Source organism: Palaemon carinicauda, chromosome 39, assembly GCF_036898095.1.
Source record: "Palaemon carinicauda isolate YSFRI2023 chromosome 39, ASM3689809v2, whole genome shotgun sequence".
Classification (NCBI taxonomy): domain Eukaryota; kingdom Metazoa; phylum Arthropoda; class Malacostraca; order Decapoda; family Palaemonidae; genus Palaemon; species Palaemon carinicauda.
The window spans coordinates 38,919,732-38,947,231 of record NC_090763.1 but is presented as its reverse complement, the minus strand read 5'-3'; the positions used below and the strand labels follow the sequence as shown (position 1 = coordinate 38,947,231).

Here is a 27,500-nt window from a genome sequence, read left to right as displayed (position 1 = left end):
ACATTTGCTTTTATTTTTCATTGTGCCTTGGCGTGACGTAATATTGCTGATATGATGTCTTATCGTGAATGATGCTTATCGTAATAACCAATCTTATTAGGGTGAGATAAAACATGAGAGACACAGAGAAGAGGTGAACGTGACCTGCTGCCCATTCCAATTTACTCTCATTAACTCCGGCTACAACACTCATCTAAGATATACAGCACACGACTCAATGGCAGTGTTTTGGTGTTGACTTCAAGTCATATTTCAGAGGTACCTCTTGATACTGATGTACCTAAGACTAATATAAAAGAAGTATTCAAATCCACGAGATAAACGTGGTTTTGTATATTTTTTAATGACCACTCATTAAAAAAAAAAAAAGAAATATTGGTATCATGAGGTTTAGTTTGGTTTGCCAGGAAATGCAGTGAATTTGTTTTATGAATTTTAATGGTTTGTGTTATTATAACTATTACTTGCATAATGTACAAAACTCTTCAATTTGCATGTAGATTGGCTACGGCATGCCAATCATACCTTGGAAACTTGATTAAATTGGACATCCCTTGGTACTGTGAAAGACTGACAAAACTTGAGTCCCTTCATAAATATCCTAAATTATCATTATCTATATGTTAATACGATAGCGTATGTGTTATTTATTTTGTGTGTCACGCTTTAAAGGAAATGGAAATAATTTCATGGTATTCTCTTAAAAATTCACGCCTTAAAGAAAACGGAAATAATTTTATGGTATACTCTAACAAATTCACATTAGACTTTGATTACTTAACCAAAGCACATCTATATAGTTTTACCAATTTTGGTTAGGAACAAGATAATTAGTAATGAAAATATCATTTCGTGTAATTTACACGGATTCCGCTAAATTATTATTATTATTATTATTATTATTATTATTATTATTATTATCAAAATGTATTTACTCAGGTGCAAGAACTTTCTAGATATGGGAAGAGTAGCAGTATTAGCAACGTGTTCCTTAAACCAATTGGCTCTTGACTATGAGGGGAACGTGGAGCGCATTATTGAATCCGTCCAAAGGGCGAAGGATGCTGGTGCCCGATATTTGTGTGGGACTGAACTCAGCATCACGTAAGTATACCACTTAGATGTTCATGTTGAATATAATGAGGTTAATAACGATGACAACAATTATAATGTATTCAATGATATTAAGTGACAGCTTGTTATATTCTGATAAAAACATATTTTGTTGGATTTCAAATGAAAGTAGGCCCTACTTTATTACAACTTGGTTTGATGTTTAATTTCGTTAACCTTTTTAAAATTTTTCTAGTTTAGATATATTGACTCTTCAGAATTACTGTATTGGGATATCACATTGTTGTTGCCAGATATATAAACTTCAAAAAATATATTTACATTACAAATATAACTAAGAATTCATTTATTTAGTTTTTTGTAATATATCATCATTATCATTATCATCATCATCACCATCAGCCGTAACTAGTCCACTACAGGACAAAGGCCTCAAAAATGCACTTCCACTCCCGTCTATTTATAGTCTTTCTATGACAGTATATTCCCTTTATTATTCTTAGCTCGTCAATCCATCGTCTTCTCTTCCTTTTCCTTCTTCTTTTGTAATCTCTTGGGACCCATTCTGTTATTCTTAATGACCATCTATTATCTGTCATGTCCACTTCATTTTCTTACAGTTTAAAACAAAATATCCTTTACTTTAGTTTTCTCTCGTATCCATGTTGCTCTTATGTCTCTTAGTGTCATTCCCATCATTATTCTTCCCATATTCCCACGAGATGCAACTAGCTTACGTTCCAAGGTTTCATTAAGGCTCCAATTTTCTGATGTATAAACTAATACTGGTAGCACCATCTGATTAAGTACTTTTTTTTTTAGAGAACGTGGAATTTTACCTCTCTTAATCTCATTTTGTTTATCAAAATCTCTCCATTCCATGTTTATCCTACTCTTGATTTCGGTTTTGTGTCTTGGAGAAACACTGACTGTCTGTCTTAGGTACAGTACATATATTCATTAACAATCTCTAGAGGTTCGTCCATAACCCTTATTTGTTGTCTCTGCATTTTCATTGAATATTACCTTAGTTTTACTCGTATTCATTTTCTGTCTTACATTTATGTTTTCTTTATTCGAATCTTCTATTATCTTTTGCAATTCCTCCCATAATTCACTAAACACAACTATGGCATCTGCAAATCTTAGGTTGTTAAGGTATTCCCCAATAATGATAATTCTTACATTTTCCCAATCTAAACTTTTAAAACCTTCTTCGACACATGCTGTGAATGAGTTAGGAGAGATAGGGTCTCCCTGTCTGACTCCTTTTTCAATCGGAATTTTCTCACTATCTTTATGTAGTTTATGGATTAATATACTTCCTGTATAGATATCGTCAAGTGTTCTAACAAAAGATTCTTCTATTCCTTATCTTTGAAGGGCTTTCATTACTGATAATGTTTTGACAGAAGCAAAAGATTCTCATAGTCTATAAATGTCATACACGAAGGTTTTTCATGCTCTGTACATTTTTTATTAGGTGGTTAATCACATTGATATGGTCAGTTGTTGAATACCCACTTCTAAAGCCTGGCTGCTATCTTAGGTGATTAAAGTCTAGCTGACTTTCTATTCGGCCTAATTTGGTTTTTGCAAATATTTCATATATTACGAAGAATAAACTTATTGGACGGTAATTTTTCTGGTCTTTTGTGGCTCTTCCTTTTTGTGAATTAGTACTGTTAAATGATAAAGTGTGTGTGTGTGTGTGTGCGTGTGAATCACATGCTTTCGAGTGACAATAACCTTTAAACCCATTTACTTCTTGACTCTCTTTGAATACGTGTAAAACCGCTGAGTTGGGAAGGTCTTATTGTATGTCCTGTGTAAGCCTTTTCTCTAGAGGTTCAAGCCTGTAGCACCCAATATTTCAGTGCTGTAATCATAAGTTTAATTTCCATTTATTCAAAGTTCATAGATTGCAGAATTTGTTTTCAACAGAGGTTATGGCTGTGGAGACCATTACCACGAGAGAGACACTGAGATGTATGCTTGGGAAGCGCTGGCAACCATCATGCAAGATCCTGTATGCAGTGATATCATGGTAGATGTTGGTTTACCTGTTATGCACAAGAATGTCATCTACAACTGCAAGCTGGTATTTCTGAACAGGTGAGAAATATAGATTTGTCTCGTTTTACAGTCAATCTGTTCACGGACAGATGATTTTGTTACTAAATATTTTCATAATCGTCATTGTAAGGATATATAAAAATTGGTGTGCTTTATGTGTTGTAAGATAAACATATCTTGGGAATCATTATGGCAATCGTCAAAATCAAAGAGTTTGTGAAGGGGATGTATTCACCCCTATCGTGGTTTATCTATTTGCTTGTGAGCAACTTTATACAAAAACACCCGTACCGATTTTGACTAAACTTGGTAGTCATGTCGGGTATGACCCAAGAATTTATCTGTAACATTTTGGATAAAGAACATCAAAGCTCAAATACGCAGCAGTACTTTGAAAATAATCGCAATGTTAAGTAAATTGCAAATATTTGTCAGTTTATTTTTGTTTGTGAACAACATTACGCAAAATACAAAGAAACCAGGTGGACATATAGTAAATGGAAAATCCATTAGATTGAAAAAAATACATCGAAGTACAAGTATATATATGTGTGTGTGTGCGTGTGAGTGTGTGTGTAAATATATTCATGTAATGTAAATATGACAAATTTCGTAGATAATTTGTATTTTTCCTACCATACAAACCTTTGCTATTTCCATGGGGTAACATTTGGCGGAGCTGAATGACGAGCCATTAAAATTAAACGAGGGTTAACTACCCCCTTGCTAATTAGCAGGGGGTAGGGAAGGGGTAGCTAGCTACCCCTTCCCCCCTCACACACTGTGAATAGCTCAATTCACTTAAATGTAGGACTTGACTTGGGGGTCAGGGCTGGCGGGTAACATTTGCGTAAATAGCAAAGGTTTGTATGGTAGGAAAAATACAAATTATCTACGAAATTTGTCATTTGTTCCGTAACCCAATACAAACCATTGCTATTTCCATGGGGTGACTTACCCTTAGGAAGGGCGGAAAGTCCCCAGCCTTCTGGCTTCGGCTTTACCCGGGGACTCCAATTCCGAGTTGTAGAACTCAAGGAACGGGAGTCCCTAACCCTCGCACGCTGTCATGTTTGACCATCGTGCGGCCTACAAGGATGTGTGTGAAGGAGAATAACGTGACTCGTCCTAGGAAGTTGACCTGGGGTTCCTTATGCGGAACCCTAGGCTAGGACGTACCCAATACCACCTCGTCAGGGTATGGGGGACGCGACAGTATTAAAGCTAATACTAGGAGCACAAGGAAGCATGGTTTACCTGCAGAGGTTGAGGTCAGCTGTGCAAAGGCCTGGATGCTGCTATTCCCAAGGGAGGGGAGAATGAAGAAAGAAGTAAGGGCCAGACATACTCTTTCATTCACGCAGACTAAAACCGGGTAACAATGCCCTCAACCTTCTGCTACTTGTCCAATAAGGAGCCTGAGGTTAGACCAGCTGTTGTGCAGCCACCACAGGACCGATAGAAAACGTATCGAGGTTCCTGTGGGTCACGTCCTGCAGGTAGTGGGCTGTGAACGTCGTCTGACGTTTCCAGACCCCAGCTTGTAAAACCTGCGTCACAGAGAAGTTCCTCTTGAAGGCCAGGGAAGTAGCAACACCCCTGACATCATGAGCTCTGGGACGACGTGACGGAGGAGAGTCGGGATTCAAGGTGCTGCTTATCACCTTGCGAATCCATGAAGAGATGGAGTTCTTGGTGACCCTCCTCTTTGTCCTCCCTGTGCTCACAAACAAAGCTTGCACATGAGGACGGGCTGCAGCCGTTCTCTTGAGGTAGCGCCTCAGACTCCTGACTGGGCACAGTAACAGATGATCTGGGTCATTTGTTACAGAACGTAGACTCGTTACCTTGAAGGAGTCGAATCTTGGATCTGACACCCCAGGGTTTTGAGTCTTAGCAATGAACTCAGGGACGAACCTGAACGTTACCTCCCCCCATCCCCTTGAATGGGCAACGTCGTAGGAGAGACCATGAAGTTCGCTTACTCGTTTGGCCGAGGCCAACGCGAGTAGGAACGCCGTCTTCCACGTTAGGTGGCGATCAGACGCCTGGCGTAATGGTTCAAAGGGAGCTCTTTTCAGAGCCCTAAGCACTTGAACCACGTTCCAAGGAGGGGGTCTGACTTCCGGCTGGGGGCAAGTAATTTCGTAGTTGCGTATGAGTAGAGAAAGTTCCAACGAAGAGGAAATATCCACTCCTTTCAGCCTGAAGGCTAAGCTTAAGGCTGAGCGATAACCTTTCACGGCCGAGACCGAAAGGCGCATTTCCTCCCGAAGATAAACAAGGAACTCCGCTATTGTTGGAATAGAGGCATCGAGCGGAGAGAGACCCCTTCCACGACACCAACCACAAAAGACTTTCCACTTCGCCTGGTAGACGTTGGCCGAGGACTCTCGCAGGTGCCGAGACATCCTGTCCGCAACCTGCTGAGAAAATCCTCTCTCCGTGAGGAGTCGCTGGATAGTCTCCAGGCGTGAAGCCGAAGCGAAGCTACGGCCTTGTGGAAGATGTTGCAATGTGGTTGTCTGAGTAGCTCGTGACGTGGAGGGAGTTCTCTTGGGGGTTCCGTTAGGAGCCGCAGAAGATCTGGGAACCATTCCGCATGATGCCATAGCGGAGCTATGAGAGTCATGGAAAGGTTGACCGATAGATTGGTCTTGTTGAGCACCCTTCTCATCAGACAAAAAGGTGGGAAGGCGTAAACGTCCATGTTGTCCCACCTGTGTTGAAAGGCATCCTGCCAGAAAGCCTTGGGGTCCGGGACTGGAGAGCAGTAAAGGGGCAGCCTGAAATTCAAGGCTGTCGCAAACAGATCTACAGTCGGAGAGCCCCACAAAGTCAGGACTTTGTTGGCTATCTGAGGGTCCAAGGACCACTCGGTACTCACTATCTGCGTCGCCCTGCTGAGGCTGTCGGCGAGGACATTCCTCTTGCCAGGAATGAAGCGAGCTGTTAGTGAGATCGAGCGGGTCTCGGACCATCTCAGAATCTCTACTGCAAGATGGGATAGCTGTTGCGAGAAAGTACCTCCCTGCTTGTTGATATAAGCCACTACCGTGGTGTTGTCGCTCATCACCACCACGGAGTGGCCCGCCAGGGTTTGTTGGAACTGTTGAAGAGCCAGAAAAACGGCCTTCAATTCTAGCAAGTTGATGTGGAGGCACCTTTCCGATTCTGACCAAAGGCCTGAGGCCCTTTGGTTCAGAATGTGGGCCCCCCACCCTAGATTTGACGCGTCCGTAAACAGAGTCAAATCTGGGGGGAGGACGAGGAGATCTGCTCCCTTCCGTAGGTTCTCGTCGTCCAGCCACCATCGAAGGTCCGTCCGTTCCGAAGGTCCTATGGGAACTAGGAAGTCCGGGGAATCGTTTCCCTGATTCCATCGCGACTTCAGCCGCCACTGAAGGGATCTCATCCTGAGGCGGCCGTTTGGAACAAGACGGACCAAAGATGATAGATGGCCTAAGAGACGTAACCACAGTTGGGCCGGAAGCTCTTCTCGTCTGAGGAAAGGTTCTGCTACCTTCCTCAGCCTTGCTATCCTTTCGTCTGATGGAAAGGCTTTGTGGAGAATCGTGTCTAGTTTCATGCCTAGATAAACCAGTTTCTTCGTAGGGCGCAGAGAGGACTTCTCGAGATTTACCAAGATCCCTAGATCTTGGCAAACTTCCAGAAGCCTGTCCCGGTGACGCAGAAGGGTCGACTCCGAGTCTGCCAGGATCAGCCAGTCGTCCAGATAACGAAGGAGACGGATGCCGTTCCTGTGAGCCCACGACGAGATCAGAGTGAACACCTTGGTGAACACCTGGGGAGCTGTGGAGAGACCGAAACACAGCACCTTGAACTGGTAGGTCTTGCCGTCTAGGCCGAATCTTAAGTACTTCCTGGAAGACGGATGGATGGGGATCTGGAAGTACGCGTCCTTCAAATCCAGAGTGCACATAAAGTCTTGTGGTCTCACTGCAAGTCTGACCGTGTCCGCTGTCTCCATACTGAACCGAGTCTGTATGACAAACTTGTTCAGTGCTGAGAGGTCGATGACCGGTCTCCAGCCTCCAGACGCCTTCTTTACAAGAAAGAGTCGACTGAAGAAGCCTGGGGAGCTGTCGTCGACCTCTTGGAGAGCATCCTTCTTGAGCATGGTCTCGACTTCTGCCCGGAGGGCCATCCCCTTTGCCGATCCCAAGGCATAGGAGTTCAACGACACTGGATTCGCTGTCAGGGGAGGTAGAGATGTTGTGAACGGGACGCGATACCCTTGGCCGATCACAGAGACCGTCCAAGGGTCGGCCCCGAGTTGCTGCCACCTCTGCACGCAACTTCTTAGGCATCCCCCCACAGGTGGACACGCGGGGGGATTGCCACTCCTAGTGTTTGCGACCTTTGCCGCTTCCTCTAGGAGTTCTACCTCCCTTAGAGGACTTGCCGCGTCTCTTGTCTTTCGGCTGAAAGGACCGCGGCTTAGACACGCTTGCCTTAGCTGCCGGAGCCTGCTTAGGTGTTCTGCGAGGCTGCTGTTGACGTTGTTGTGGAGGGGCTGGAGGTTTATAGGGCCGAGATGTCAGGGCCCTTTGGAGGAGAGAGTCCTGGTTCGACCTCCTCCACCTCTCAGCCGACTGCTCCATGTCACGAGGCTCCAGTAACTCCCCTCCAAAAATAGAGGAGTGTCTGAGCCTGTTGACGTCTGCGGTGGGGACCTTCGGATGGAACCTCTCGGACACTGAATCGCGTCTTTTGAGGATCAAGTTAGCCCATAGGTTAGTGACCTGGTGAGCTAGAAACTCAATAGAGCGAGTGCCCGAGAGGAGGAAGGTCTCCAAGGCCTTCCTATTGCTCTCCTTGGACAGATCCTCAGATCGCAATAGGATGCCCAAAGACCCAAGCCAGAGATCAAGCCACGAAGTTGCCTGCATGGCACTCTTAGCGACTTTCTCCAGGTTTTGGGTCTCTGACGCCGCAAACGTCACCTGTCGGGTCGAGAGCTTCTCGAAAGAAGTTCCCTTAGCTAGTTCCTCCACAGAATGATGGAGTGGAAGAGACATGCAAGACTCCCCGTCGATCTCGAAGTACCTCCTCTGTTGGACTAGAGGAGGAGGGAGGAGTCTAAACCCGGCAGAAGAACGTCCTGAGGAGGCCAGACCGGAGAGCTGAGCTTTGACTTTGTCCCTGGCGCCTTTCACCCCTTTAGACCAGGGCAAAGCTGCACTAGTCTTGGGGGGCTTCTGGACACCAAAGACCTCGTCAAGCACGGTGTCTTTCCCCTCACGAGGGGCTATCTCCGGGTCCTTGATTTTGTTGAGCTCCCTCATCAAACCAAGGACCTGCCAGAACGCGTGTTCTGACTCGCTGTGTTCTCCTTTTGGTGGACTGGCAGCTAAGTCTCCCATCCCCAAGAGGTCTTCTTGGGGAGAAACGTGGACGTCCTCCCTAGGAATTGCTGGTTCTTGACGAATCTTCGACGAAGATTTCGGAACAGTCTTGGTGTCCTTCGATTCCCTCCTGGAAGGAAAATAGGACTCCAACACCGACACCCGAGGAGGAACCTCTTCCCGTGCGACCTCTCCCCTATCCGGAGAAAATTCCCCCCTTGGTGCCAAGGAAGAATTCTCCGAGTCAGAGGAGTCCCCCGAGGACGAGATAAACTCATCTACAGGAGGGGGTGGAGCTGCAGAGGTTGGAGAAGGTGAAGGGGTCCGCCTGACGGGGTTCCTGGAGACCAGCTTTTCCTGGGGAGGAGTTACCACGAAGCCCACTCCTTTCCTTTTCTTCAACGGTGGAGAACCCATCCCAGGGTCCCGCCTCTGATCAGTGCTGGAAGGCTTGATAGCCTGGACCACAGCCTTGATCATGTGGCGGAACCAAGGTAGACGGGTAACTGACGCTGTGTCAGCAATCCCCGCTGGAGAAAAGGGGATCTCGCGACCCTTAGGAGTGGTCACCACGAGGCCTTCCTGAAAAGAAAAAGACTGCCTAGACCTCTCTGCTGATTTTCCTTGTTCTGCCGTTATCCTCCTCTTGTGCGGAGGTGAATCCTGGGAACGCCTCCCAGGAGGAGCATCCTGCCGAGGATCCTTGCGGTCCGAATGACCCACCGTAGGTGAGCGACCTGTAGGCGAGCGACCTGTAGGCGAGCGTTCACGCGAAGGGGAAAGGTGGTCATAGGGCCGCGAGTGATGGCGCGCATGCGCAGGTGCATGCATGTAGGAGCGCGCAGGTGAATGGCGCGCAGGAGAATGGCGCGCAGGAGGGTATGCACGAGATCGATCAGGAGAGCGTGCATATGAATGCGCAGGAGAAAACTCCAGAGAAGGAGCTGGCGAGCGACCGCGCGACCTCTTGGGGGAGCGCTGGTGATGGTGGGAGGGAGAAAGATGTCTCCTAGAAGACTTAGTCTCCCTCAACTGGTGGCGCGCAGATCTGTCGGCGATCGGGGCGCATGTAGGAGAGGCCCCTTCTTTACCGCCCGCAGTACCCACAGCGTGTTGGCGTGAAGGGCGAGCTGAAGGAGATCGTGGGCGTGAGTGCGCCAAACTTAAGAGGCGCTCAGAAATCGAAGGGCGCACAGGGGCAACTGGAAGCGCAAGAATCGACGTGCGAGACAAGGGCGAACCCTTGCGAACGTCTGAGTCCGAAGATCTAGAGGGCGCTGGCGAGCGTGGGCGCACAGGGCATGCAACAGGCACAGGCACTAGTGAGTGCTTGCGCGCGCGCACAGGCGAGTGATGGTGAGCAGCGCGCCCATCAGGAAGTTGTTGCTTCTCAGGGTGAGGGTGCCCTAAGGAGAGCTGGCGAGCAGTGGAGCTCTGGCGAGAAGGAGATCGCTGGCGCGTTGGAAGTCGTTGCCCCTTCTCTGGATGTCCAGGAGAGAGCTGGTGCGCGAGAGAGCGCTGGTGCGCAGGAGATCGCTGGAGCGTTGGGGAGCGCTGGTTCTTCACAGGCTGAAGAGCGCGCCCAGAAAGGCGCTGGCGAGGAGATCGCTGGCGCGTTGGTGAGCATTGACCATCCTCAAGATGAAGAGCTCGCCCAGGGGCGTGCTGGCAAGCAGGAGAGCGCCGGCGCACAGGAGATCGCTGGCGCGTTGGAGAGCGCTGGCGCACAGGAGATCGCTGGCGCGTTGGAGAGCGCTGGCGCGCAGGAGATCGCTGGCGCGTTGGAGAGCGCTGGCGAACAGGAGATCGCTGGCGAACAGGTGATGGTTGAAGAGACGAAGATCTGCGCTCAACTGCACGCAAGCGCGCAGGTGCGCGCACAATGGCCAGGGACTTAACCCCAGAGTCATTTTCCCCCGAAGGAGACGGTGCCTGTAGGATTACAGGTGACGGCAGCACTGAAGACTTGGCAGGAGAAGGGGATCGTGAACGATCCGCAGAGAGGTCAAGAGATGTTGCAGGTATGACCTTCTCCTGACGAGGAAGTTCCTCCGCAGGTGGAGGAGAAGGAGACCCAAAGAGGCGCCTCTTCACCCCTTGATAGGGAGAAGGGAGCCCCCTCTCTCGCAGAGGCCTACGGGCCTTACGACGAATGCGACCCCTGGGTAAGGAGTCAGGGTCATCGGTCCTTCGAAGAGGGGTCTCTGAAAGCGCGCTACCCCGAGGGGGAGACGAGCTCGCAGGAGAGACCGGAGGCCCCACCCTTCCCTCCGAAGGCTGTGCGGAAGGGAGAGATGGGACTTCAGCAACATCCGAGGCAGCAGGATCAAGGGTTAGACTTGCCACGTCAGAAGGGGCAGACAACACAGTATCGACAATGTCCGAAGGAAAAACCTCCGGCATTACCGGTGACTGTTTGACTGCAGCCCCCAGCTGCAACAAGTCAAACAGGCCTTCCTTGGAGGGAGTGCCCTTAAGCCCCAAGGAAGCCCAAAGCTGAAACAAACCATGATTAGAAACAGTGCAGTCGAATTCATCAAAATATAATAAATCCTCCCCCGGGGGAGGAGAGGGAACAACCTCGCTAAGGGAGGCCACGCCCTCTCCACCACCACGAGGTTGGCAAAAACCACTAGGACCTGCAATCTCACTCGGCGGTTTCACAGGTGAAGCCGGACGAGGGAGACCTTCGGAGGAGGTTCGGGCGGCGCAAGGAGAAACCCTAGAGACCTCCTTCTTCAAAGTCACCTTCGAAGGAGATCGGTCTCTCTTGGGCTTCTTCTTGCGTCTACGGCCGAACTTCTCCCACTGGGAGGCAGGCCACTCCCTGCACTCACTGCACACATTCTCCCTGTCACACCGTTGACCTCGGCAAAGGGGGCAAAGGGCGTGAGGGTCCGTCTCCAAAGAGGACATAAACGTCCCACATGAACGCTTAGGAACTCCAGGGCAAGTACGCATCGTAGAGTCGAGGCCAACTTCACACACACTAGATAAAGAGAAAGCAGAATTTAAAGGCTGTCAAGCGAGGGTGAGAGCAGAGACGTCTGATCATCACCCGAGCCAAAAGTGAATTGAGCTATTCACAGTGTGTGAGGGGGGAAGGGGTAGCTAGCTACCCCTTCCCTACCCCCTGCTAATTAGCAAGGGGGTAGTTAACCCTCGTTTAATTTTAATGGCTCGTCATTCAGCTCCGCCAAATGTTACCCCATGGAAATAGCAATGGTTTGTATTGGGTTACGGAACAAATACCGTATACCATATATGAAAGTTCATTGACTCAAGGAGAGGTTATACGCAATTAGCGGATCTCAGGAAATTTTATGAAAGATAGTTTCACTATTGTATTTCTGTCAAGAGGATTCGCCCATTAACATTTCTTCTCTTCCCATGCAGGAGAGTCTTGCTCATAAGACCGAAGATGATGCTGGCTAATGATAGCTTTATGGGATATCGCGAAACACGATGGTTCACTGGTTGGCATAAGGTAAATAGACCTTTGTTTAATAGGAGAATATAAAATCTGATCTTTAATATTAGGAAGATTTTCTTGGTATTTAGATTAGATAGAGAGTGAAAGGGAGGCGGGAATTCCTAGACCCATTGAAAACAAAGAGTTATATAGTAAATAAACACGAGCAAATATAGAATTTACCTTGAAGATTATCCCCCCCCCTCTCTCTCTCTCTCTCTCTCCCTCTCTCTCTCTCTCTCTCTCTCTCTCTCTCTCTCTCTCTCTCTCTCTCTCTCTCTCTCTCTCTCTCTCAGTGGTCATGATTATTTTTGATGATAGAAATGAAAAATCTTGCTTTGGAAGTTATATAAGGCATTGCTTCACTTGCTGAATAAATTCATAATCCGGTAAAGTTTTTTATTTTTTTATTCTTATCGTCGATATCGAAGAAATAAAGACAGCTGTCGAGATAGGAAAATGAGTTCTCAAGTTTTTAACTTAAAATCCTCGTTATTCAACTTAAATAATCATAATGGTCCTAATATCCTTCAGCTGCTAAGCTACTTAGAGGAAAAGTGCTTTCAGTGCTCCTCACGCGATATAATGCAGGCATTACTTATGGATCTTTGATGAGTTCCTTCGAACCAAGATGTATTTGCTATATATCATCCTTTCTGTCCGGTTTCTTTCAAAATTTACCTCATAGAACAACTACAATAGGACTTGAGCACTGAATGGCTTCTCAAGCCCCAACATCAGGCCATATAGTCCAAATTCATAAATGCAACCCTTCAATTGCTAAAGCGAGACCACTTGTTCCAACTGGATTTCGTACAGTCAATTAACAAACGGTTCGAGTAAATGTGAAGGGAACGTAAATAATGGTAGTAGCTCATTACGGTTTGTGTAAATAAGAATAAAACGAGAATAATTTTCGGTCACGCTCAGCTCTCCCCATCCCTTGGGTAGGGGAGAGAGGGAGTAGTCATACGCTGGTCAAAGGGGTAAATTTTGACGGGTCGCATGTAATAATAATAATAATAATAATAATAATAATAATTTCTTCGCTGGAGGGGAAATTTCCTGATGACTCAGAGGCACAGTGAACAGCTTTATTATACCAATTGGCAGTCTGTGGCACTAGTGTCATTCTATTTCTTCTATAGGGTTAGAAAGGTATCAGACAGCTTTAGCCCCTTCCACACGAGGGACATTTGCAGAGCGGGCACTCTGATTTTCCCGTAATTCTCTCGCTTTGAAACAGTATTACCAGATTAAACAGCCTAAGGCAGGCAGTAAGAACAGGCAGGCAAATTTTTGACTTGGATCACAAGTCGGGCAAAGGGCAGAGGGTAGAGTGCAACGTTGTATCTGACAACATGGTCCCTCTAGTCAGGGGCTCATCTAATGCCTCAACAACGGGCACATGCACTGCAATGGTTTGCTCATGGTCTCGTCTTTAACGTCATCTACACTCATGATCGTCACCCATTCCACAAAATTGGTAACAGTGTCTGACCACCATGCATTTGCCCCTTGTGTAGAAGGGGCTTCCTTAGAGGTCTGTGAGTAGCTGAATTTCAGCAGTGAGATGTTATTTGGTGTTCAATAAGTGATAATAAAATCTGAACTGTGACTAGGTCCGGCAAGTGGAAGATTACCTACTTCCTCATGTTATTTCGGAAATTAATGGCCAGAGGTCTGTTCCATTTGGTGATGGAATCATCGCAACGGATGACACCACCATTGGCTATGATATATGTGAAGAACTTTGGAACCCTGAAAGGTATTGTGGAACAGTAATATGAGTCTTTAATATTACTTACTTTTCTAATTTGTTTATTTTTACCTTTTGTTTAGCTGCAAGAGATTAGATTTGCTTGTTAAGAGATAATTCAGCGTAGTATTCAAGAAGATATTACAACAATATTACAACTGAAGCAAATAATCCATAGTCTTCACATTGAACACTGAAAAGTGCTATAACTCTTGATTTTCATAAAACTTTATTAATAACTTAGATGCTTAATGAATTATACTGAAAGGTCTCATACAAATCCGATTGTGTTCACTTTGTTTTCGCATCTAAACCAAAGTTGCCATCTGCTGCAATGTCTTGATGGGGCGGAAATCATCTCCAATGGATTAGGATCTGCAGAAGAATATGGCAGACCGGAGTTAGGATACCAGATGGTTCAAATGGCGACAATGAAAAGTGGAGGCTGTTACCTATTTGCAAATCAAAAAGGATTCGATGGTATGTAAATGCCATTCTTTATAGACTAGAAAAATACGTATTATTTTCTCTATTTTCAATGTTTTTTGTATGAGCTTATATTTCGTTGGCAGTTTTATGCTGAGAAAAATTTAGATTAAATAACCCCGTAATTAGTCCTAGATTCTTCGTATATTAATAAAAAAAACTTCACGACTAGAATGTGAAGCTAAATTACTAATCTGAATAATGAAAATTTTTACATGATTATTTTCCTAGTTGGTTTGAACGCTGATATTGATTTTTATCTTTTAGATCGAAGTATCTGATTTCTTATCAAAATGTCCCTTAAAATTTAGTTTTTCATTGCAACCCAAAACGTTTCTGACTCGCAATCCTTTGGTTAGAAGTATGAACCCCAGTCCAGCCGGATAGGCTTCACTAGTGTTAATAATCTAACCGTCTTTGTGAGCTAGGTATTGGGATGGACGGGTCCAGATTAAGAAGTAAATGGCTGATTCATTAACTGTCATTACCTGTCCCTCCCTGGTCGTAGGTTAGGTAGAGAGGGATCATAAGTATACTGTATATGGTTGGTCTCTAAGATAATGTTAGAAGTGTTACGATCTGTCCCTGGCGCAGTCTTGGTCGTTCATGAGAAACATCTAGGAATTCTACAGGAAAGATAGATTGCTACCTTAATTGAATGTTAAATTTTTTGCACGTGCCAGTGGTATGATGTTTCTTCTAGAGCAGAAATGCGACTGAGACGAGGATAAAGTTTTTTTTTTTTTTTAAAGGTATTAGCAAATATTGCCACAGTCGTTATGTCTTTGTTTCATTTCACTGTACTATAGATTTTCTTAACCCAATTTCTTAATAACGGAACATAATCTAATCTGTTTGGATATTGCTGTGCTTTGCATAGAGCATCGCTTGCAATTTCTGTTTATGTTTGGCATGCAACATTAGCTACAGAATGCTGGTAATTCCTCTTAATGTCTCCTAATGGTAAAGGAAGTCACTCATAATAGAGGCTTCATTCATTTTACTTCTTTGAGATTCCATTGACGATTGAACTTAAGTGAAGAACACGAGTATGTTTCCAGTATCAAACTGTAAACGCATGTAGCATTGATGGACATAATGTCAACGGTCACACTGTAAACATATGTAACAATAATAGACATACTGTAATGCCAACGGTTACACTGTTAATGAATGTATCATCACCTGACAAAATGTATGTAACATGATGGACATAATGTGGACAGTAATAATTTAAATGAATGTAACATTGGACATAATGTCGACAGTCATAATGGCATCGTATGTAACATCATTGAACATAATGTCGATGGTCATACTGCAAATATATGTAACATCACCGGACATAATTTCGACAGTCATAATGTTAGCGTATGTAACATCATCGAACATAGTGTCGACAGTTACAATGGCATCGTATGTAACATCGATGAACATAATGTCGATGGTCTTACTGTAAATGTATGTAACATTACCAGACATAATGTAGACAGTCATAATGTTAATGTATATAACATATACTATAAACATATTATTATGGTCCCTTGGTCTGGGAACCAATATATATATATATATTATATATTACGGCTGGGAAGCAACACAACCTCTCGAGTTCCAAACACACCTGTTGGTCTTTACATAAATCTGTTATATTTGAGTAACAACCGAACTCTGAGATTATACAACTCCAAGACGGCAATAAATAAAACACTGAATATCCAAAGGTCTTTTAAGTACACTAAAAACAAAATTGGGTAATTATTATTAAGAACTATTCAAACAACCTCTTACTTCGATTCTTTAACAGGTATATAAGTGAGTACTGAAATAAACACTGGTGATTGAAATAATACACTCTTTACAAAAATAAATACATTCTATAAAAATTACAACATTTCAAAAGAATTTGCATGAAGAATTAAATCATTCAAAATATTAAGTCTGCACAAAACTTAGACTAAGACAAAAGAAATTAATGGTTATGAAAATTATACAATCACTTGTTTCACTGGAAATAAAATTTTACATCAACTTTTAAACTTGATGCTTAATGAAAATAGACAACCTTTAAAACTCTAAGCATTAAACTCATATAGAAATTACATAAAGTTACTGATAAACTTACAAGTTTAGCTCACAGGCAGTTGAGCCAAAGTAAAAATACTTCACGTTTTTACATAAATCTCCCTAGGCCAGTTACAAAGATTTACACAATATCAACACTCACCACAACACAATAAATTTAAAATGTCTTGCAAAATTGCAGCAACGTTTTAACACACTACACACGATATACGTTGGGAACAAAATAACTTTGGAGAGGACACTCTTGAGGCACTAGAGAGATGGGGGATGAACTTTGGTTCTTTCACAGGACAGGCTGTTTCTCTTCAGCCCTACGCATCCTTAGGGGAACATATATATTGACTTAGTTACTTCTAGATCCTTCTAAATAGATTATTCTCTGGGCTTAGGGGTAGACACCTGGCAACAGTAAAGTTACTAACTAGATAAAAATTCAGGGGAGTGAACCTTGCTTCCAAGGCAACTCTCTCTCAACAGCTCCGTCCACCCACCGTTCTCGGAAATAAAAAAAAAGATAAAAACTTATGCTGGGATTTTCGAGAACCTTCCAAAACACATGGCAAAATTAAGAATTGCATATTTTCTCAGAAACATGATGCAATACCTCATGAAAGCATTAAAAAAAAATTACACAAGCCCTCGTTCGTACCTCATATAATCATATAGCTCTCTTAAACATATTACGTAAAACCGTAACAAAATCCGTAAAATAAAAAGTTAATTCTTAAAAGTAACGTAAATTTACATATACTAACTTGAATGAAGAATACAATGAAACTAATGATGAAAGTCTTTCGTAATTTACATACCAAACATGAGAGGAACTTACCTTATGACCTGGCTATTCACCTCTTAAATACACAAATGAAATACTTAAATAAATTATGTGAATAAATCATTTACTCTACACTAGACTAGCTTCGTAAGAATATGTAACATCGCTGGACATAATGTTGCTGGTATAATGTAAAGTAACATCGATGAACATAGTGTCGATGGTCATACTGTAAACGTATGTAACATCGACGGACATAATGTGGACAATCGTGTTGTAAATGTATCTAACATTGAAGAAAATAGCGTCGACAGTCATAATGGCATTGTATGTAACATCGACGAACACGTTGTAAACGTATGTAACATTTATAGACATAATGCTGATAGTCACACTATGTATCATCATCTGACATAATGTCAACGATGACATTATAAAAGTATGTAGCATTGACGGATACAATATGAAAAGTCATATTGTAAATTCATGTAACATTGAAGGGCATAATGTTGACAGTCATAATGCCATCGTATGTAACATCGACGAACATATTGTCGATGGTCATACTGTAAACGTATGTAATTTCGCTGGACATAATGTTGACAGTCATAATGTTAACTAATGTAACATCAACGGACCTAATGTCGACGTACCTAATGTCGACGGACATAATGTCGACGGTCATACTGTAAACGTATGTAACATTACCTGACATAATGTCAATGTATGTAAAATCGATGGTTATAATGTCAACTCATACTGTGAACATGTGTAACATTGCCTGACATCATGTCTATGGTCATATTGTAAAGGTACGTAAAGTCAACAGGACATAATGTTGACGGTCATACTGTAGACTTATGTAACATCGCCGTACATAATGTCAATGTGTGTAACATCGGTAGACATAATGTCGACGGTCATACTGTAAACGTATGTAATATCGACTGACATAATGTTGACAGTAACATCGATGAACATTATGTTGATTGGCAAAATGCTGCTATCCGTTTGACAGGACAAAAGGTCAACGTCAGCAAAAGAATAAAACCAAACAGGTTCAATTGGTAATTGTCGTTTGGTTATTTGGAATATTATAAAAAAACAGGTATTGAAATATGATAATACGTGTTAAAGATTTATTGTTTTTAACTTCAACAGATTTTTGATAGGCCATAATTTAATTATATTTTGAAATTATTTTTATATTTATTCATTATACCAGCCCTTTGCTATAATGGATAAAACAAAAACGAATAAAGCCTACAAGAAATTGTTTTATAAAGGTTCAAAGGGATGTCGACATTTTGTCTGCACACCAAAGAATTGTTCAGCTACAGTGTCTAGACAACTGGGAAAGAATAATACAGGATTCTTCTACAATAAATACATGGAAATTCCAATCGTTATCCCAGTTAAACTACCAAACCTTTTCCAATCTTTCCCAGGAAATATTTAGACCATTTAACTCCTCTATACGTTTGATATCTTACTGCAAGGATATAGGAAACAATTTGATACTTGTGTTGCCCTTGTTCAGCTACAGTTTCTAGACAACTGGGAAAGAATAATACAGGATTCTTCTACAATAAATACATGGAAATTCCAATCGTTATCCCAGTTGAACTACCAAACCTTTTCCAATCTTTCCCAGGAAATACTTAGACCATTTAACTCCTCTATACGTTTGATATCTTGCTGCAAGGATATAGGAAACAATTTGATACTTGTGTTGCCCTTGTTCAGCTACAGTTTCTAGACAACTGGGAAAGAATAATACAGGATTCTTCTACAATAAATACATGGAAATTCCAATCGTTATCCCAGTTGAACTACCAAACCTTTTCCAATCTTTCCCAGGAAATATTTAGACCATTTAACTCCTCTATACGTTTGATATCTTGCTGCAAGGATATAGGAAACAATTTGATACTTGTGTTGCCCTTGTTCAGCTACAGTTTCTAGACAACTGGGAAAGAATAATACAGGATTCTTCTACAATAAATACATGGAAATTCCAATCGTTATCCCAGTTGAACTACCAAACCTTTTCCAATCTTTCCCAGGAAATATTTAGAATATTTAACTCCTCTATACGTTTGATATCTTACTGCAAGGATATAGGAAACAATTTGATACTTGTGTTGCCCTTGTTCAGCTACAGTTTCTAGACAACTGGGAAAGAATAATACAGGATTCTTCTACAATAAATACATGGAAATTCCAATCGTTATCCCAGTTGAACTACCAAACCTTTCCCAATCTTTCCCAGGAAATATTTAGACCATTTAACTCCTCTATACGTTTGATATCTTACTGCAAGGATATAGGAAACAATTAGATACTTGTGTTGCCCTTGTTCAGCTACAGTTTCTAGACAACTGGGAAAGAATAATATAGGAATCTTCTACAATAAATACATGGAAATTCCATTCGTTATCCCAGTTGAACTACCAAACCTTTTCCAATCTTTCCCAGGAAATATTTAGACCATTTAACTCCTCTATACGTTTGATTTCTTGCTGCAAGGATATAGGAAACAATTTGATACTTATGTTGCCCTTATAATTTTCAAAGTAATTTCCAGTTAAATTTACTGTAATTTAAAATTACATGGTATTGCAGGTACAAGCATTAAGTTACTGTGATCTCTACGCCAGAATTAACATTTCATATTGCAATGCTGTACTTGATTATTCTGAAAACAGATGGTACATAAAATTACCTTTAACTTAAACATTTCATATCACTGCAATATAAATAAGTATTAGCTAATCTCCAGAGTAGTAATTATTGGTTGTAAGATTTTTCATTTCTACATGCTTCCTATCTTTTATCATTTGCTGTTCTTCCTTATAAAATACTATGTTCTTCTATGTCCTGTACGGCATGTGTTTCATACATACTCATACACTGTAATGCTATTGCTTTTTTATCTCTTGCTATCTCCAGCACTGATAATATAAAAACCTGTTCAAGCTTGCCATCACATGTTTAAATTTTTTGAATTTTTAGGCCTTTGTTGCACTTAACTGTTTGTATATAAGTTCGTTATTGTATCAAATAAAGTGACTATCATTCATGTAGCGTCTCTGATAGATTCTAACAGGTACTTCAGACAATTGGTGACGCTGGAAGACCAGCTCCCTACCCCCTTTTCAGTCACTGCTGCACCCTACCCTTTTTAACAATGCCGCCCACCAACCCTGACTCTTCGACCCACGCTACAGCGATGAAACTGCTGCCCTTCGTCAACATAGAATCACTTGTTTGGTTCCAGAACGGCAAAGTTCAGTTGGTATCAAGGGCATGACTCCGTAAAGCAGCAAAGCAGACTATGTCCTTGTGGCAATCCACAAGCATACTTTCCCAGAAATCATTAATTGGCTTTATGACCAAGGGGATGTCCCAATAGCAAATAACACCCTAAAGTCTTACCTCCTGGAGCAGTACTCACCATCGCCATCCACCCGCATAGCAAAACTTTTTCAGTTCTCTCAAACAACTATTGGGGGACTAAAAGGCTTCACTCACCCTGAGGGAAATGATTAGAATATCGCTCTCCTACAACCTGTCGCAGATTGCTCTCCTTTGGAAGTAAACCTACTTCGTACCCTTTAGGTATGACGCCTACCCAAGCCTGTACGCTCCGCCATCCCCGATGTCAATACCTTGCCCTTGAAGGACCTGAAGACCAAAGTCGACTCCCTTATGGACAGTCTCTTCACCTACTTTAAGACTTCCATCAACGCCTCCACTCCTGATGTAGAGGACAAATATCCAACATTGATTGAAGCTGATGTGAATGTGGTAAGATACAGATTCCTGCCTAAGACATGCCGGAGTGGCGACCAAGCCGCCCACCACTCATATATACCAACCATTGCTCACACCCCAACCAATGACCTCTCAAGCCCCTTACTGACGCCCATCAGCTGCAGTTCTGCTGCTACCAGTCAAGATTTGAGGCTGCTGCAAAGAAAATCTGTGGAGGGTTGTCAGTTGTCAAAAATTTTAAGTAGGTCATCGCTTTCATCGGTCACCACCCCATCACTAATCTTTTTATTTTACTTGATGTAGTTTTTGGTAGACACAGGTGTTTGTGGTTCCCTTCTAACAATGCCACTCTCCAGATCACGACATAGTCATTCTAAGCCTGCTGACATCCACCTGGTAACTGCCAATAGATCTGATAGATCTGACATCCCCACCCATGGGTAAGAGGTACTCACACCACCGTTTGGGAGAACCAAATACCATTGGAATTTTCTTCTTACCAACGTAGCATTGCCACTACTCGGTGCAAATTTCCTCTCCCATATCCACCTCCCGGTTGATGTGGCACATGGATATTTAGTCGACGTAGACTAATACTCATCGACACCTCTTCAACCTGGCCCCTCCGACCTCCCACTCAGCATTAGCACACCCAGTGGGACCTATGCCAACTTCCTCACATTGTATCCGGAAGTCTTTTGTTCAGAACTTTGCCAGACCATCATGGTTCCTGCTAAGCAGGGTATTCATCATCATATCAAGACGATGGGGCCCCTGGTGTTTGCCAGATTCATGCATCTGGCCCCAAATGTTTTGTCAGTAGCTAAACAAACGTACGCCAAAATGGAAGAAATGGGCCTTTGCCCAAAGGTCTCAAGCCCATTGTCGTCACCCTTACACGTTGTGCTGATGAAGGATGGCCCCCCTCTACGCCTCCCTCAATGGTAAACCAAAAGACCTGAAGTGTGGTCCTCTTCAGAAAGCGGCCTTATGCAATGCTGCTCTCACTTTTCCCATGCCTCATGCCTCTCATTCTCATCACCAATGCCAGTGACATTTCTATATGTGCAGTATATGAGCAGGTGGTCAACGGGTCGCCCCTCTCATTAGCCTTCTTCAGTGGAAAACTGTTCAAGGTGGAACTATGCTATTCTACCTTCAACTACGAGTTGCTGGTGGGGCATTTGGCTTCTCATTAATTTTGCCACTTCTTAGAAGATTCGCTTTCGTTATTCGCACAGTCCATATGCCTCTGGTGCAAGCGTCACTCAACAGCCTGGTCTGCCCATTAACACCATCATCTCTCTGCCATAGCTGAATACAACTGCACCCCATATCACGTTCCTGGGAAAATGAATCCCATTGCCAATACCCTGTCAAGATACACATTGGCCGGCATTTACCTGGGATTGGATTACAATGCTTTGGCAGAAGCCTAATGAAATGCTCCAGAGTACCAAGCATGCAGGACATCTTACACATTCGTGTGTTGGGAGGAAGTTGCCCTTGACGACTCCAATGCTACCCTCCTCTGTGACATTAGTACTTGAAGTCCATGACCGTGGAAACCTGGCCCCCTGTGCCGACAGGTGTTTGAAATCAGCTATGACCTCTCACATTTCTTGCGCTGCCCTACTGCACAGCTACTGAAGACGAAGTTTATCTGTCATGGCATTATTTTGGATGCTAAGGATTGAGTCCGTGCCTGTACTTCATACCAAACTTCAAAAGTACACTGACACACAGATTCAGAAGTCGGGACCTTTCCTCCCCCTCAGCGCCATTTTGCACACATTCATGTCAATGTAGTAGGTCCCCTATCCACATCACAAGGACACCGTTACCTATTTACTCTCATTAACCACTCCACTCGTTGGCATGAAGCCATCCCCATGCAAATTGTAACGTCTGCTTCATGTACATCAGCCTTTATCTTAGGGTGGATAGAGATCTGGTAGGACTGAGCATATTATTTCTGTCAGGGATAACACTTTCACCTTTCAATTGTGGTCATCCTTAGCGAATCTCCTAGGCCTCACCCTACACCAGACAACCGCCTACAACCTTGCAGCTAATGGAATGGTTGAACATTTTCATTGCACCTTGAAGCAGCTTTGATGGCCTGCTTCAATAACTCCAACCGGTTTACTCAGCTTCCCTGGATCCTCCTGGCATTAAGTACCACTCCTAAGGACGCCATTGATGTATCTGCAACTGAAATGGTGTGTTGCAACTTGTTGGTCGTTCTTGCTGATTTTTTTCCATCTGCAACCTCTTCTGACAATCTCTAATGCCGATGCCACGTTGTGGGAAAATTTACTCCCTGCCGCCAGACTAACATACCCCAAGCGAAGCAACACATATTGAAAGATATAAACACCTCAATGCATGTGTTTGTGTGCACTGACACTAGCAAACTACCGCTAACACTACTGTGGTTTGCATACTGTGGCCAGATGTAGCACGCAGACTGCCTAGTGTGCAAATACCAACCACACTCCAACGTTTCACCACACAAAAAGAAACGGTGGAATATCCAGAAAGCTGGGTAAAAGGTAAACATTCAAGGATGAGCTGGGCACTGGGCACCACCCCTAGATTTTATACTGGACAAGGGGACCCAGCAAGAACCTTACTTCCCTATTATTTTTTCTTGATTATACTGTCTCTCACCACTGTATTCTGCGCCGAGCTCTAAATAAATAGAGCAGTATGCTTTCCAGGTATAATTTTTTTTTACTGCATTTTAAGTTATTTGAACATTAGGAGAGGAAAAGAAATATTAGTATTACTTAATGACAGGCTGGAATGTAAAACACCCCCTGGGAGGTAGCGTATAGAAAAAAAGATAAAAAGAAGTTCATCTTAGATAGAAAAAAAAGATACAGTGATGAGGAAGTACAGGTCTTCAATAATGAATGAACTTTGACAAATTATAACTAGACTAGAAATTAGAGAGCTTTTTCCAGAAAGGACTTGACAAAAAACTATCCCCCCCACACATTGGGCACTCCTTTACAAATAGTATACTGCACTCACAACCAGGTATAATTTAAAGATGATAACTTAGAGTATATGAACATGTTAGCTTCTGGACAATATCAAAATTTAGTTACAACCAGTTATCCTATAATAGAATAATCAATGCTGAAGATTCTAAATGCTGCTTTCAACGGGGCTGCGGGCCAAAGAACAACTTGAAAACTGTTAAGTTCATTTTTTCAAGAACTCATCTAAGGAATTATTTGCATCCTATCTGTAGGCTTCTTTATCCTGAACTTGTTGTTTATTCTCTCACTCCTTTTTTTGGCAGATGTTTCAACACCTTGCTTCTGTTTAATTGACGGCTCTATGGTGTCGTCTTCAGTTGACGAACACCGTTGTTTCCTTTCTCCACTAATTTGCACCATGGCTCAAAATAAGTCTTGCAATTAATAGGCTAACGGAAAACAATGACTTAGGACCTAGGGCAAGAAAAATGACACTATACGACCACCATGAAGAAACCTGGCTAGTGTCCCAATTTCCAAGCATGACAAGCTAAATTTTCCCATATGTTTCTCGCTGGGTGCAGGGCACCGTCACTCTGTAATAAAAAGAAAAATTTTGAGTGAGGGACTGAAGATAAACAAATTAAACAGTATAAGAAATACAAAATACAATTTAAACAACAAAAATTGAAAATAAGCAATAAATCTAGAAATAATTTTTATTTTTTTTCCATGTATTTTTCCACAATGCCCCCTTACACAGGTCCTTTCCTCGTTATCCGTAGCAGACCAAAGGATTTCTTAATTAACATTCATGGCAAAGAACACTGGGTCTCCATTGATTGCCTAAAGCCCCTATTACACTTATCCGGTTTCCTACGGCGCCGTTGGTCGCGATGCTTGCATATGTTCAAACCGGAGCGTGTGATAGCAAATCGGCCATATGAAAGCTCAACCACGGCCGACCAGATGAACTTTCGCCAGTACTAAAGTTGGCTGGACGGCTGTCGTACGTCAGGACTGAGGACGTAGCGTGTAATTGCTCACCATATGGTAGGACATCAGTCTGAGTTGCTGAAGGACGCTCATGTTGCCTATTTGCTTCTCTCATGCAAGTGTCCTTTTTTTCTATTAAAGGTGATACCTGACTTAAGAGTCCCAAATATGTGTCATTGTGTCGTGATCCATTTGCATGCAGTTAAATCAGTCATCTTTTTCTAGTGGTAGTTCCTTCATTAAGTTAACATGAGAGTATTTTTGTCGTTTATGCAGCTATTGTTTGAACTAAATCTTCCTTTTTCTTGTTTTCACCTTTAAGTAGCACGCTAGAGCAATAGGAACGAGAATGACGTCGAGATAAGACATGTAACTCCTCCACCACAAACAGTGCCACACTGACCCACTTGCCTCCGGCCGTTCAAATACGTGTAATAGCTCTAGCCGTAAGCCAGAATTTTCCTACGGCGCCGTAGGCCAGGTTGGCCATAGGAAACTGGATACGTGTAATAGAGGCTTAACACCTGTATATCTCCTGCATCATGACCTGCTTACAGTTCGCCTCTCTAGGGCAGGGTGCCATATTTCTTATGTATATCTGTTTTTTTTTTGGGGGGGGGGGGGTGTACCGCTTGTGTTTCATACACGCTCATACACTAATGCTATTGGTTTTTTATCTATCATTCTCTCCCGCACTGCGAATAGAAAAAACCTATTTAAGCTTTCCATTGAATGTTTCACTTTGTTTTAATTTTATTGCCATTTTGTCGTCAACTGTTTGATATAAGCTTGTTATTTTGTTGAATAAAGTGATTTACATTCACTTCTCTTCTCTGTTAATACCTAACAGCTACCTCACGACAGTTCATATAACAACAACTTCCAAATATTTTTATCTTATAGACTAGATGACCCGATATATCTTTCAGTTTAAAAAATTGGTAATCAAGATCTAGAGTGACCATTACATAAAGGTATCCTTTTTAGACATCTTCCATTTTATCTATTTTAGCTTGGAACTTCCCTAATTACCTTTTTGCTACCTCTACATCGCCATAAAATAATTAATGATTGCTACCACATTTGGTATCTTTCAGTTTTGACCTAATCACCTACAGTAGTTCTTTCTTTTGTAAAATAGTGGAATATTATTCGGAGAATTGGTGATGTTGATTTTAGCATGTATTGCCTTAGGCTTTCTGTATTGCATTGTTTTTTTGTTGATTTCCTTTATCAATTTATAATTTCCCTTGCTTGTATTTGTTTTACATATGAATTTTAATGATGTGGACGTTTGCATTGAAAGTCAATGGTCTTTAGCCATTTTTGCAATTTTTTTTTATTTCTAAAATTTCGATCTGTGAAAATAAATTCTATTGAAAAAGACCTTTGCTTCAATAACTCACCTCGGGTTCTTTCAGGAGAAAAATACAAAGAAAGCAAATATTGCATTAGTTTTTATCAAATTGAACAAGGCATTATTTTTTACTATGACAGCTTATTATAAATTGTTCTATGTACGTTGCAAAACTTGATGCTATATGATATAATTTTGATATAATCATTAATTCCTAAAATGCAATAAATGAAATATTTTTCCTGAGAAAAATGGGATTGGCATTGAAAAAGGGAGAAATGTTTTGGACACAGAAATACTCTAAAATCATTATAAAAGAAATATACATTTTATTTAAACGTTATACTCGTACTTTTAGGCAGTCAAGGATATTACGCAGGAGATTCGTGTATTGGCCTTAATGGAAATATAATAGCCCATACAAACATACATACACTAGAGGAAGTTGAAGTCATAACTGCATCCGTGGATCTAGAAGTCATCCGACGCTACAAAGCCAGCATAAGGAGCCGATGCATCCAAGCTGCTAAGAGCGAACCCTTTCCAAGGATCAAGGTATAGTTAACTTATATTTGATTTGCATATATATTAGAGAAGTCATTTGCATGACGAATGATTAATAAGTTTTAAGGACGAATAGCTTAGTCAGACATCAGCCACCCCTGATATACTACCGCTAGAGAGTTCTTGGGTTCTTTGACTGGCCATATAGTAATACATTGGATCCCTCTCTGGTTGGGCTCATTTTACCTTTTCTTATACATACACCAAATAGTCTGGCCAATTCTTACATATTCTCCTCTTTCTTCATAATTTTTATATGATCCAATAGTTATATGGTCTTGGTTGATTTGTTTCAGCTGTTTGCTTATGTGACAGATTACCACTGGCGTGGGTAGGTTTGTATATGACATTTTTTTGGCATAGTGTGCCTTAGGAATTAAATGATTCTATTGTATATTTATACCTATTAAGAATGATTTGCTTGTTGAATGAAGCTTTGTGAATTTATCTATCCATTTTGAAATCATATATTTTATCCTGATATTCCTAATAACAGAGATTATGAGTGGAGATAATAGCTCCGGTGATATGTTTCTGAAATGAAACGTTTTAAAGGCTGGCGAGTTTGGGTGAGAAGGTTTGCCTCTGGACACAATCGTTTGAAATCGATATTTTATATGAGATTTTTGTCTTTTGAAGTCATGGGCCTACCTGTTATCGAATAATTTATTTTTTTCTTGTAAACTCCGCAGATTATATTATTTTTCTTTTTCATAAAGA

General features: G+C 42.2%; 1 protein-coding gene across 5 annotated transcripts in view; it reads left to right on the top strand.

Annotated features, from left to right (window-relative positions):
* Nucleotides 1-27,500, top strand: part of LOC137631134 (glutamine-dependent NAD(+) synthetase-like) — a 39,327-nt gene that overhangs the window by 219 nt on the left and 11,608 nt on the right. For 2 of the 5 annotated variants that reach the window (XM_068362801.1, XM_068362797.1), the window contains exons 2-7: nt 957-1,104; nt 3,019-3,189; nt 11,916-12,006; nt 13,614-13,759; nt 14,070-14,230; nt 26,575-26,771. In XM_068362801.1, the coding sequence (XP_068218902.1) occupies nt 959-1,104; nt 3,019-3,189; nt 11,916-12,006; nt 13,614-13,759; nt 14,070-14,230; nt 26,575-26,771 (912 nt within the window). In that variant the 5' untranslated portion in view covers nt 957-958. Of the gene's footprint in view, nt 1-100; nt 259-939; nt 1,105-3,018; nt 3,190-11,915; nt 12,007-13,613; nt 13,760-14,069; nt 14,231-26,574; nt 26,772-27,500 lie in introns of all 5 variants that reach the window. The other 3 variants (XM_068362798.1, XM_068362800.1, XM_068362799.1) reach the window with 3 other exon arrangements.